Genomic DNA, 13,027 nt, shown 5'->3' on the forward strand with positions numbered 1-13,027 from the left:
CCCATGATTCGGCAGGTCTGCAAGACGCTGTTGAACCTGGCGAGCCTAGAGCTCTCTATGGGCGGCGACGTCGGCTCTATTTGCGAGTTTTACCGCCAGGCGGCGGACGAGGCGTGCCTGGCCGGCCTGCCCCGACTGCGGGCGTCTGCGCTGCAGGACATGGCTGAGACGTACCGCGAACACGGTCTGCTAGAGGACGAAGGTCTGTCCCCAATAGTAGGGGGCATTTCGTGTGGACGGAGCGATCGCTTAGCTTAGTCAGGTCTTGACAATACACCCCTTGCTCCATATGGGTTCCATCCATATAACGTGGGCGACACAACTTTGAAACCCCCCAAAATTATCGCTCTCCTTATGTTGGCGAGACATTGACATTCGTTCAGCGTGTTGGTAATGCTCTTGTGACTGATCTAAATAGCAGAGCGCGGCTGCGCAGTTGTTCATCTCATGTTAGCGACGACGCTGTGTTCGCCGCTCCTTCCCTCCAGTCCACCATAACCAACATATAAACAGTGCATAGCCCGTCCAGCCGTTATCATGTGGCCGGCCGACAGCGGCGTGTCTGCGGACGCGGCGCCGTGGTCGGGCGCCTGACCGCGGCTCCCCGTCCGACCCTCAGCGCGCGTGCGCCGCGATCTGGCGCTGGCGCTGCGCTGTGACCGCCTGCCCGAGGACTTCGACGGGAGGCACGACAGTCAGGAGGACTCCTCCGAGCCGGAGGACGACGGCTCGGGCAGCGAGTCCATCGACCTAGACCACCTGGAAGGTTAGGGCGCGGCCTCGGCTGTTGGTTCTGCTGGCTTGCACCTGTTACCTCGGCTATAGCTTTTTACGCACTACGGATTTGTGGTGGGGTCGCCAGTTACACATCACACACGAACTACGGGATCTCCGTATAGGACCCTTTGTGACGCGACTACCGGTGACGTCAGAGGTAGTGGCATTCAGCTAATTAGCTTGCGGATAAAGAACTGGCCCGAAAGGGATAGCATGAGGTGAACCGGGCTTTCCTTGCCGTTGACCTGCATGACATTTCTGACATGCAACAGAAGAAGGCGCTTGATCACAAGCTCATTTGCGCCGACATGTTCGTCATCACGTAAAGCAAGTTTTGAGCGTTCTGCATTGTGCGATTGCTTCGAACCATGTGGTGTTCCATGAAAGCGATGACGAATAATTGCTCACCCAGCGGGTGTGCGACACCCCGTGTGCTGCGAGTTATTGCCACCGTGCTGCACTTGCGGCCTGGGAGTTTTGACCTGCCAGGCGCTCATGTGACGCGGCGCCTGGAGCCGCAGCGCCCTCTGACGGCGCCATCTGACGGCAGGCCTGAGCTCCGACTCGGAGGACGCGGACCCGGAGCGACCGCGGCGAGCACGCCCGGCGCGCAACCTCTGGCGCAACAACAAGGGCGAGACGCACCTGCACGTGGCCTGCATGCAGGGCAAGCTGAAGCAGGCGGCCCGGCTGCTGCAGTCGGTGGGTGTCCCGGCTGCTGCAGTCGGTGGGTGTCCCGGCTGCTGCGGTTGGTGGGTGTCCCGGCTGCTGCAGTCGGTGGGTGTCCCGGCTGCTGCAGTCGGCGGGTGTCCTGGCTGCTGCAGTCGGTGGGTGTCCCGGCTGCTGCAGTCGGTGGGTGTCCCGGCTGCTGCAGTCGGTGGGTGTCCCGGCTGGTCCAGTCGGTGGGTGTCCCGGCTGCTGCAGCCAGTGGGTGTCCCGGCTGCTGCAGCCAGTGAGTGTCCCGGCTGCTGCAGTCAGTGGGTGTCCCAGCTGCTGCAGTCAGTGGGTGTCCCGGCTACTGCAGCCAGTGGGTGTCCCGGCTGCTGCAGTCGGTGGGTGTCCTGGCTGCTGCAGTCGGTGGGTGTCTCGGCTGCTGCAGTCGGCGGGTGTCCCGGCTGCTGCAGCCAGTGGATGTCCCGACTGCTACAGTCGGTGGGTGTCCCGGCTGCTGCAGTCGGTGGGTGTCCTGGCTGCTGCGGCTGGTGGGTGTCCCAGCTGCTGCAGCTGGTAGGTGTCCCGACTGCTACAGTTGGTGATTGTCCCGGCTGCTACAGTCTTTGGGTGTCCTGGCTGCTGCAGCTGGTGATTGTCCCGGCTGTTTCAGTCTGTGGGTATCCCGGCTGCTGCAGTCTGTGGGTGTTCCGGCCGCTGCAGTCGGTGGGTATTCCGGCTGATACAGTCGTTGGGTGTCCCAGCTGATGCAATCAATGGGTGTCCCGGCTGCCACAGTTTGTGGGTGTCCGAGCCGCTGCATTTGCTGAGTGTCCCAGCTGCTTCAGTCTTCAGTCTTTGGGTGTCCTGGCTGCTGCAGTTGGTAGGTTGTTCCCGCCTGCCTGCGGGTAGAGCTAGGTCCTACCGCCAGGCTGCTGGCGGTAGGACCTTATACATTAGACCAGCGGTCGCCCGATTCGTACGTCGGCGTGCCGCCGGAGGAGCTGACTGGGGACTTGTGTTTGGTGGTGTCGTGTGTCTGCTGAGGATCGCTTGAAGCTCCAGTTGGCGATACTTGGTTTGCAGCGGCTCACCCGGTCTTCCTCTGTTGTTTAAATCATCAGGTCTGGTGCTCCCCTCAGGTTTACCTGCGATCCTCCCGATCCTCTTCCCTGCGACACCCGGCCTGAGCGCCTCCCCCCCCCCCCCCCGTCGCCAGGGCCGGCCAATGGCCTGCTGTCGTCCTGATGCCTCCCCCGCCCCCAGGGTCACCCGGTGAACGCTCGGGACCATTCCGGCTGACTGCCTCCCCCCCCCCCCCCCTCCCCGTCGTCAGGGCCGGCCGATGGCCTGCTGTCGGTCTGATGCCTCTCCCGTCCCCAGGGTCACCCGGTGAACGCGCGGGACCACTCCGGCTGGCTGCCTCCCCCCCCCCCCTCCCCGTCGTCAGGGCCGGCCGATGGCCTGCTGTCGGTCTGATGCCTCTCCCGTCCCCAGGGTCACCCGGTGAACGCGCGGGACCACTCCGGCTGGTTGCCTCTGCACGAGGCGGCCAACTTCGGCCACCTGGAGGTGGTGCGCCTACTGCTACAGCACGGCGCGCGCGTCGGCGACCCGGGCGGCCAGCACTGCGGCGGCACCACTCCGCTGCACGACGCTGCTGGCAACGGACACCTGGAGGTGGCGCGCCTCTTGATGGAAGCTGGCGCCAGCCCGGCGGCCACCAACCAGCAGGTGGGCTGCGCGGCGTGCCAGCTGCAGGGCACCTGTCTCGGCGCGGCGGTCGCCAGGGTCGTTTGGGGTCCAGTCTCTGACGCTGGTGAATGCCATCGTGAAGGCGATACCGTCGTGACGCGTGGGCTTGGAAGGTGGAAGGCGGGAGGAAACCTATTTGGCAGCGTTTTGGCGTGCTCCAGCTTGTTTGGAACGCGGACTCCAAGAAGAGGCGTGCCTTGACATTATCCGTCAGAAACATGTTCGGGTTATTTTGGTGTGGTTAGTTCTGTTGGTCAATGGCGTTGCTATCTGCCCGAGGGACGCGGGAAAAAATCGGAAGCATTACTGGTAAGAAGTGCGCAAGGAGTAGTAGTGGCAAGCTGATACTCAGCCTTTGTGGAATCGCATCGCGCAATGCCCTTATCAACTCTTACACTGATCAAAGGTGAACAACTTGTGGGAAAACAACGCCGCAGCATGTGTAATCCAGCACTGTTGTGGTCATGACTACTGCCATAGCCTCACTGTATGAAGTTTATCTCGTGGCTATTGAAGGATGCAACTCAAACAGGGAATTTTTCTTACAGCTGGCACATCTACGCGCATCGTGTAGTTCAGTCTGCCGGAGTGTACAAAAGGGCTGTTCACCCTTCGTGCTTGGAGGTGGTCTTTGTCCTGTCTCCGTCGACTTACCCGCACCTTTCAAATGTGGTAAAAGTCGTGTATCGTCGTGACAGGGCGAAACGCCTCTGGAGTACCTCATGGCCTACCGTGCCAACCTGGATGTCAGGCTAACGCCGGATGAACTGGCGGACATCAGACAGCTGGAGGACGAGATGAAGGAAGCTCTGAGAAAGGGTAAGCCGCCGGGGGCGCCGGTAGTGTAGTGGTTAACGTGTCTGCGTTAACCGCCGCACATCTGGGAAACCAGAGGTACGGGGTTCGATTCCCCGCGGTGCCTGCCCTTCCTGCCAGGGTGAGAGGCAGGCGACGCCATATAGCCTCAGCAGCTGAGTGCGTTGTAAAGCCCAATGACACACACGGGTAAGCTGCCGCCCAGTGTCCTGTTTGGCACAGCACTCCAACGGCGTTGAAGAGATTCGGCAATTCGCTCAAGCGAGCTGTTGCTGCCGTCGGTGTTCGGTGCCTGATACCAGGACCGCGGGCGTAGCTAATTGCATTGCAGCATCTACTGTTCCACTCAGTGCCATTTCGGTGCAGTGTTCGTCCTTCCCAGCAGCGCGTCCCTCCCGTGTGAAGCATGGGGCCGGTGCCTTGTCCCCTGTCGCGCCACCCTGGTCAGTGAGGCGCGGGTGAGAGCGTGGCTGTGACTGATAGCCTGGACCGCCGCGCAGCGGGTCAACCGGTGCCGACCTCTCCCAGCCGCCGCCTGCAGAGCTCGCCGTCGGTGCGCACGTCCGGCACCTCCGGCCCAACCGACGACCCCGGTAGGTCCGGTGCGTGACGGGCTGCGCCCCTGAACGCCAACATGGCCTGTGCAGTTGCTTGCGCTCCATACAAGGGTGTGCGATGGCGTGCTCCGTGCTCTTCTTTTAAGCACACGTCATATGTGGAGACCTGGGAACCTTGTTGGGGGAGGTAGGGGGGGGGGGGGGGGGGGTAGCCTGACCTCGGGAATGGGAGCGGCCTCTGAGAAACATTGCTGGGGCAGTTTTGTAAGGTGAGGTGAGCGATAAGGTGTGTAGCGTCGGTACCTTGCTTGTGCGCGTGCCTCCGTCTGTATCTCTCACGACGCGGCGATGGGTGCTCGTTTGGTTTGTGGCTTTATAGCATCGGACGGCGCCAGCATGGATTGTTGCCATCTCTTCGTCCGTGCACGCCCGCTGCCGGCTTAGTCCCGGCCGCTGCGCGGACGCCGTGGTCCGTGCTGACACGTCGCTGCCGTCTCAGTGCCCGCCACTGTGCAGACGCCGTGGTCCGTGCCGACGTGCTGCTATGTCCGACGCCGTGGTCCGTACTGACGCGTCGCTGTCGGCTTAGTGACGCCTTGCCTGCTGCACGGCAGCATCCCCGGGCAGCCCTGCAGCAGTGGTGGTCTCGGACGGGGAGGAGAAGGAGGAGGACCCGACGGTCGCCTACCGGCGCGCCATCCGCGGTGTCGGACGCTCGGCCGTCACCGCTCCCTCACCAGGCCGGGTGAGGCCCCACGCGCGCCCTCGGCGCGGCCGGCCGGGCTGCGTGCGCCGTGCCGGCCGCGGGAGATGCCCGGATGGCTGACCAGTTGTGGGTCTGTTTCTGCAGTCACCCTCGCAACAAATGTGACTCGGTTTAAGTTTCGGTTCGACTAATTCGCTCGGCTAAGTGAATATATATGCGCGTGGGCAAGTGCAGCAGCTTGTCTTTTACGTGCGCCTGATTTGTCGGAGAAAAATATCTTGAAAAACATGGCGCATTACCATTAACTGTGTTCGTATTCCCATTTTCGGAGTTCGTGTAACCACCCTGATATTTCCATGGCTGGTTTCTGTCTGTTGTGCCGATCTCCCCGGTAACCAGGCTTTGCCCAGTGACCTCTAGCGCACCGTGCAGCGTACGATGGTCTTGCTCGATCTTCCCCTGACGACCGGCGCCGTCTGCAGCGCGGCGGCCGGCGCTCGAGGCCCACCGGGCCGCGCGCCAGCCTGGTGGACGAGGCTGCCTACCAGTGGCTGGAGGAGGACGTAGCGGCGATGCCTGGCCGCCGCCGCCGCCGCCGCCGCTCGCCTGTTTTCTCTTCCGGTCGCGGCCGCACGCGGCCCGTATCGCCGCTGCTGGCCGGCGGCGGCGCAGCGGCGGCGCCCCGGTCGCCACTGCTGCCGCCGCCGCCGGTCGACGGCCGCCCAGGCAGCAGCGGGCCCGACTCACCGCCGCCGCCCGAGCCGGAGGTGGTGATCGAGGAGCCGACCAGCGACGACGCTGCCGACGTGCCGCCGGCGCCGCGGCCGCCACGGCCGCCGCGAAAACGGAGGCGCTCCCGACAGAGCCAGCTAACGCCACTGGTTATGGTGAGCGACGGCCGGCGCCGCTTGGACGCAGCCGGCAGGCTGTGGGCGGTGACGGCCGCTGGCACGGTACGGCCCCGCCAACCGGTCGCGGAGAGTGTGTAATGTAGGCTCGCAGTTCACACATTGTGCGTGTGTGTCTGATGATCGTGATGTTTATTCGCGGAAAGTCAACGCATGCCAACGCATGTTTTATCTGCATGGCGTTTGGCAGTATATCTGTGTAGTGCTCAACTTGTGTGCCATTGAATGGCTGCAATACCATGCTTAATGCGGCGCTGTTGTTCGACATCTGCCAGTTTGTCTTATGTTAATCTACTGACTGTGCTCGTGTATGTCCCGTGTCGTGCGTTGTACTTGGGGCTGCTGTGGTGTAAGCCCTGCTTTGTTGCACGCCCACCCGCAATACTCGTGGCTCGCTCTCCAGAACACAAGGCTATGGCCGGTGCACTGCGCCTGCGTCTGACCTGTGGTGGCCTCTGTGTGTGTCGGCAGCGCAGCCAGCGGCCGGCCGAGACCGGTCCCTCGCCGGACCGCTCGCCGTCCGGCAGTCCGTCGCCGACCCTGCCCTCCAAGGTGCACCGCACTGGCGGCGCCGGCGACAAGGTCAGGCGCGCGCGTCCAGCCCGGCCCGCCTCTCGCGTCAGCTGCGTGTTGCTCTGTAGGTGTAGGTCGGCTGTTGAGACTGGGCGGTCATGGCTGTTGTTGGCGTCTGATAGGTGGCGGGTGATAATAAGCTGCTACCTTAAAGGAGTGTTACGGGGGCGGCATCTGACATACAGGCCGTCTGCGTAAGTAGGAGCACCGGCTCCTCATTTCTCAGCGATACTGTCATGCTCACCCGACGGATTTCTCACCGACGCCAAATGGCAGTCACGAGATACCCACAGGTCAGACGCCATTCAACGAAACACATTAGCGACATATTTGTGTATTATATATGCTAATTACTATGATACCATGCAAGCACGGAAGACTTGCGCGACATGTAACGGATCGGAAATAATGTGCGGGTACGTAAGTTCATCATCACAAAACGTTCCCTTCTTTAATGTGTATTTATACAACGCGAGGCCATCAAACATAGAAAGGGCCGAGGATCTCGAATAATCGCTGAAGGGTGGGCGATTCTTCCACCGGGCTTACACTTTGCCGAGGTGTAGGCGCCGAGCCCCCAGCCGTCGGCATGCCACGTCGACATGCTTTCCCAACACCGTGTCCGCCTCACTGTCACTCCGACAGCCGACTGTTACTGTCACTGTACTGTCTGAATGTGCCCTTACTCCGACGGGGTTGGCGTGTTTGATGGGCCGCCCTCTACTTATCGTCCTGCGCGGATGTCCGGAACGAGCGCCCGGGCCAAACGTAGCAAACAAAAACCATACTCGCACATTGGGGAAGACAGCGTGTTTCCCGCGGCAAATAGATACGCCGCGCGCCACAAAAGTTCGTCGAACTATTTGACGCGCGTAAGCTACCGAAGTTTGACAAAACGCTCAATGTGCTGTAAACATTCAGGTTTTTGCCGCCTGGCCAGGTGTAGCTAAGTTATGTATGCATATAAACAAGTGTAAATTTTGTGGGCGGTTGATGTTGTTCCGTGCTCCTCCGCCAGGACGCGCAGCGCTGTCTTCTGCTGGGTCCGGTCGCGGGGCGACTAGTCCGGCAGCGGACATTGGCGCGGGCCGTGAGGAGACATACGCGGCGCACGGCATACGACGGTCACAGGCGCCAGGCGCCCCTGGCTCCGGTGCAGCTCCCCTCGTCGCACCGTCGCACCCAGCGCGCCCGCATTGGCCCCTGACCGCTGACCCCCTGGCTCCGTGTGGCCCCACACAGCTGCCACGGCCAGCGCTGCAGATCCCGCAGGTCCGCAGGTCAATCCTGCGGGTCTTCGATCTGGCTGGGCTGCTCCGTGGCCTCTCCGGCGGGCGGTCACTCCTGTCCCTCCGGCCGGCGGTCACTCCTGCCCCGCCGGCTGGTGGTAACTTGTGCCCCCCCCCCCCCCCCGGCTTCGGTCAATCCCGCCCCGCTGCGTGTCTGTCGCTGTGATCTGACCCGCCTCCGTTGGCGGCCGGCAGGGGTGGCCGACGCCCAGCGTGCGTGTAATCGTGGAGGTGGAGCGGGACCGTCTGCTGGTGCCCTTGCCGGCGCCGGTCGGCGACGAGCCGCCGCCCACCGTCGCCTGGCTCGCCCGGCAGGCCGCCGACAGATACTACAGGCGAGTTGGCTGGCGCGCGCGCCGACGCGGCCGAGTCATGAAGCAAGGTCCGCCTCGGGTGACACTGGCCACCGCTCTGTTGTTGAGGATAGGCGGAGGGCTGGGGCTATGCTGCTCTAGTCTTAAGATAGTAATCGCTGCGTCGTCAACTGATACGTGATAACGCAGATAGTATGTGGTGCATCGCTGGCTACTCCAAAGACTCGCCGGGATAGGCCTGTCGCCCTATTTACAATAGTTGTGTAACTTGAACTGGTTGATTAGCTAGATGGATGCACCATCAACAGCGCCACTTAACTTCTGTTCCATTTTCCTGCAAAGGAGTCGTGTCCTCGTGCGCCTCTAACTGCCGGCTTTCACGGCTCGTCGCCACGGCACGGCGTTCGCATGCGCGCCCTGTTCGCTCGCTTTCACAATCGAGTCCGACGACACTGCTCCCGCCTTCCCGTGTCTGCCACGCTGCCTGCGACCGACGTACATCCGCGCACAGGCAGTTTCTGCTGCGTCCCTCTCTGGAGCTGCTGAAGGACGGCGCTCTGCTCACGCTGGACGACGCCGTCAGCGGACTGGTCCGCGGCCAGGATGACGTCATCAGCAGCCGCGTCATCAGCTGGGAGCGGCCGCCGCTGACCGAGCGCTACAGTGCGGCCTGCGGGCTGCTGAACGCACGTGAGCCGCGCCTGTGGGGAGGCAGGCGGAGGGAGGGAAGCGGGATCGTTAGGCGTGGTAGTTGTTGCAGGTGTTGGCTGATGTGGTTGGTGCTGACTCGGGGTCGTGTTAACATGTCGCGGCCGGCGTGAGCTACACATCACCATTATCATGACTCGTCTGACCTTCCTTGGACTCCTGCAGACGCGTTGTCTGGATCGTAACTGGTTGTTCTGGCGCCAGAGTCGGAACGGATTACCGGATCTGGACCTGGCCCTTTTCTGACATCTGGACAGGTCTGCTCTGGACGTCGGCTACTCCCAACTGGGCCTGACTGACCTCTTTCGACCCTATGTAACCTCTATATGACCTCTGGACAGGCGCCATCGGGACTGTGGCATCTCGCCTCGCCCTCTGCCAGGGCTCTGGCCGTCTGGACTTGGCTGACGTCCGCCTGACGCCGGCGAGGCTGCGGCCTGTTCTACGCGCCACCCAGCGCTACAACTGTATCACGCAGCTCGACCTCGCCGGCAATCCGCTCGGCGATGAGGGCGTGCAGGTGGGTGGAGTAGCGGCATTGGTGGCGCTGCTCGGTGAAGTCTTTGACAAAAGAATCAGAGGCATGAGGGGTGGATTGGAAGTGCTTGTCGATGTTTTGCAACACAATCGTCATTTTGCGCGGGATGCAGGTGGATTTAATGTGTCCTTTTTTGTTCGAACGGCATTTTGATGAACCTTGGTGTGACCTTAACATCAGCTGGGTGGCTGAGCGATGTATTGTCCAGTTGCTCGATATGCTCACCCTTCACTTCACTGGTGTGAGTTCTTCATGACCACAGTAGTTCAGTTCTGCACTTCCCTTCATGTTCAATGTGCTCGCCGCCATTCCCCCACCTGACCTGCGCGCTCTCTGCACGGCCGCAGGAACTCAGCTCAGCTCTGCCCCACCTGACCGGTCTCGACACTCTTGACCTGACCTGTGTCAAGATGACGTCAGCCGGCCTCGGTCACGTAGCGGCCGCGGTCGGCGAGGCCGCTGCTCTTCAGGTACAGTCAGCTGGACGGAACACCGGGCCGGTGTTCTTCAGGTACAGTCAGCTGGACGAAACACTGGGCCGGTGCTCTTCAGGTACAGTCAGCTAGACGGAACACCGGGCCGGTACTCTTGAAGTACGGTCAGCTGGACGAAACACTGGGCCGGTGTTCTTCAGGTACAGTCAGCTGGACGGAACATCGGGCCGGTGCTCTTCAGGTACAGTCAGCTGGACGGAACACCGGGCCGGTGTTCTTCAGGTACAGTCAGCTGGACGGAACACCGGGCCGGTGCTCTTCGGGTACAGTCAGCTGGACGGAACACCGAGCCGGTGCTCTTCAGGTACGGTCAGCTGGACGGAACACCGGGTCGGTGCTCTCCAGGTATGGTCAGCTGGACGGAACACTTTGTGTGTACCGTGCCTGCGCCAACAGCGACAATGGGAGGCTGCTGGCGATTGTTTTTCTGTGGCTGGCAAATCGCAGATGAGTCTTGTCACGGCGGCGCGCAGACCTTCCCCATTGGCACCAATTGTCCTGACTGCGAGCAGCGCAACGGTATGGTGGCCTGAGCATATTCAGTTGAGAAGATAGTGTAACAAGCTCAGTATTAGCGAAAAGGTGTCATATCATATTTAACAAATTCATCTTGTAAATGAAATGCACGTCGTGTAACAAAATGTGTTGTTACGGTTACAAGATGTATATTATGATCTCATCGTACATTATCAGGTTGATGCAACTTTACTACTACGGTCGTGCTTGACTTCCCTTCATTGTAACTGGCTTGAGTCGTCCCGTGATGTCGTTACATGTCAACACACCGCGTGGTATCCTCGATAATTACCATAATCATGTCGAATGACCTGTCCCCTGCTCTTATCGCGCCCAACACTTACCGCCGTGTGTTGCCAGGCCTGCAAGACCCTGCGTCTTGGCTACAACTTGCTGGCGGACAGCTCGTCTGGGGCCCACCTGGCCACGCTGCTGGCCGGCCTGACCCGACTGACCTGCCTCGACCTGACCTCGTGTCAGCTGACCGAGCACCACCTGTCGGCCCACCAGGACACGTTGGCGCTCGCCCTGGCTGGTGAGTAAATACACCTCGATGCGAGGTAATGATACAGGATTTTGCCATCAAGTGGTGAAGTGGAGTCGGCTCGCTCCACGGGAGGAGCAGTCCAGCTTGCCAGCATCTAACGCCCCTTTCTCTTGCCCGCCTGCAGGGAGCAGCCTGTCGGAGCTGCGGCTGTCGCACAACGCCGTGTCGCCGGCCGGCGGCGAGCTGCTGTTGCGCTGGCTGCGGCCCGACTGGCTGCTGCGGCTGGCGGCGGCCGGCTGGCGCGGCCTGCCCGGCTCGCTGCGCCGCTTCGTCGCCCGCGGCCGCGACTGCTCCCTCCAGGAGCTCGACCTGAGCCGCAGCGGGCTCACCGACGAGCAGGCCGACCAGCTGGCCAGGTCCGTGTCGCGCTCAGCTGTCTGCGATTTGTCGGGACGCGCCGAGTGACGTCATGAACATTGCGTCACCGTGCGGCGGCCATGTCTAGCAAGTGGCGTGTTGGTCTGCACTCAGCACGTGTGCACAACTCTGGTGCGGCGTGGCCCCTACTGCTGCCATGGTATGACCTGATCCCATACTGGCCTAGCTCCCTTTGCCCGGCGGCATGTTTTGACCTGACCGGTGACCTCAGGACTGCTTGTCATAACCCGACCCCTGCCCGGCAGCGCGTTCACGCACACGCCCCACCTAGCCCGGCTGGATGCCTCCCACAACGGCCAGCTGTCGGCCGAGGCTCAGGCGGCACTGCTGGCGGCCCGCGCTGGCTGCCGCCTGCCCGCTGACGCAGCTCCTGATGGCCGGCTGTCGACCGCCGGGCGCCGACCTGCCGACCGAGCCGCTGCTGACGCCGCTGCGCCGCTCGCTGGCCGGCCCGGCGCCGCTGCAGCGGCTCACGCTGCCCACCGGCGGCCTGGAGAGACTGCGGACGCTAGGCGACGTCTGGACGGAGCGCTGGGCAGAGCGCGCCGCCGTCACGACCACGGCCGACGGAGACGCGCTGCTGCAGCTGCGTCACTGCTGACCCGACGTGACCTGGGCGACCTGACAGCGTTGAGTGGTGCCCCGACGCGGCCGTCAGAGACGTGCTGCTGCAGCTGCGCCATTGCTGACCTGACGTGACCTGGACGACCTGACAGCGTTGAGTGGTGCCCCGACGCGGCCGACGGAGACGTGCTGCTCGAGCTGCGCCACTGCTGACCTGACGTGACCCGGTCGACCTGACAGCGTTGAGTGTTGGCCCGACGTGGCCTTCGGAGACGTGCTGCTCCAGCTGCGCCACTGGTGCAGCTTTGCTGCGGCGGATCCGCTGGTTTGTGTCGTACCCCGGCGACAAACCGCCGGCACGCGGCAGGCGCTTCCGTGTGGGCCCGCCGTCCGGCCTGGCTGCTGCTGACTGGAAGGGGCACGCCCGTTTGGCCGGGCTGGAGCACGCGGGAGCGGGACGAGTACGCGGGGAAGGGGCGGAGTGTGCGGATGACAGTGAGGATCATTGCTGCAGTAGGGTGCGGGGACCCGACGTGCGCTCGTGAGATGTGGATGTATTTGGACATTATGATGTGTGTGACCCGAGGACGACTGTGGATCGGGCATAGCGAGACGGAAGCTCTGTTTTGGTGACGTAGACTCTGATGACGGTCCTGTTAACGGGCGTTCCGTGCGGACGATTCTACAGCTTAACATTCTCTACACAATATTAAGTCCTTGCGATGGACTTGATCGTGCCACATCAATGTAATCTGGCTGCTGACGAGTGTGGTGGAGCCACTCGTATATGCCGGCCGGCTGCAGCAGCTGGTGAGCATTCTGCTCGCATTTGCTGACTGATACGTCGCAATATATTCCTGCGTAGCGTGCTGCGGGGGTGAGTTTTTGACACATTGTTTCTTCGCTCGTTCGCAAGAAGCAGCGGTTCCTCCGGCG

General features: G+C 62.1%; 1 protein-coding gene and 1 long non-coding RNA gene across 2 annotated transcripts; both read left to right on the forward strand.

Annotated features, from left to right (window-relative positions):
- The first annotated feature begins 723 nt into the window (after positions 1-723).
- LOC119097916 (uncharacterized) lies at positions 724-3,069 on the forward strand. Its single transcript, XR_005094215.1, has 3 exons — positions 724-766; positions 1,328-1,479; positions 2,926-3,069. It is a non-coding gene; the product is annotated as an uncharacterized LOC119097916 (long non-coding RNA).
- A 62-nt stretch (positions 3,070-3,131) lies between these two features.
- Positions 3,132-11,798, forward strand: LOC119098408 (tonsoku-like protein). Its single transcript, XM_037221324.1, has 14 exons — positions 3,132-3,162; positions 3,882-4,002; positions 4,500-4,592; positions 5,171-5,301; positions 5,745-5,825; positions 6,030-6,149; positions 6,642-6,752; positions 8,228-8,367; positions 8,858-9,036; positions 9,396-9,574; positions 9,940-10,062; positions 10,963-11,137; positions 11,274-11,342; positions 11,773-11,798. Exons 2-14 carry the CDS (start codon positions 3,906-3,908, stop codon positions 11,796-11,798), a joined length of 1,524 nt encoding a protein of 507 aa, XP_037077219.1. The 5' UTR covers positions 3,132-3,162; positions 3,882-3,905.
- Positions 11,799-13,027: the final 1,229 nt, after the last annotated feature.

This window comes from Pollicipes pollicipes, unplaced genomic scaffold (assembly GCF_011947565.3).
Source record: "Pollicipes pollicipes isolate AB1234 unplaced genomic scaffold, Ppol_2.1 Scaffold_4740;HRSCAF=5597_pilon_pilon_pilon, whole genome shotgun sequence".
NCBI classification, from domain to species: Eukaryota; Metazoa; Arthropoda; class Thecostraca; order Pollicipedomorpha; family Pollicipedidae; genus Pollicipes; species Pollicipes pollicipes.

What these genes read in the sequence shown, in the direction of transcription:
- LOC119098408 (XM_037221324.1), top strand. Translation starts at nt 3,906, where the DNA reads ATGGCCTACCGTGCCAACCTGGATGTCAGGCTAACGCCGGATGAACTG. An exon ending in AGCTAACGCCACTGGTTATG is followed by an intron (nt 6,150 to 6,641) that starts GTGAGCGACGGC and finishes GTGTGTCGGCAG; the next exon opens with CGCAGCCAGCGGCCGGCCGA. An exon ending in GTTGGCGCTCGCCCTGGCTG is followed by an intron (nt 11,138 to 11,273) that starts GTGAGTAAATAC and finishes GCCCGCCTGCAG; the next exon opens with GGAGCAGCCTGTCGGAGCTG.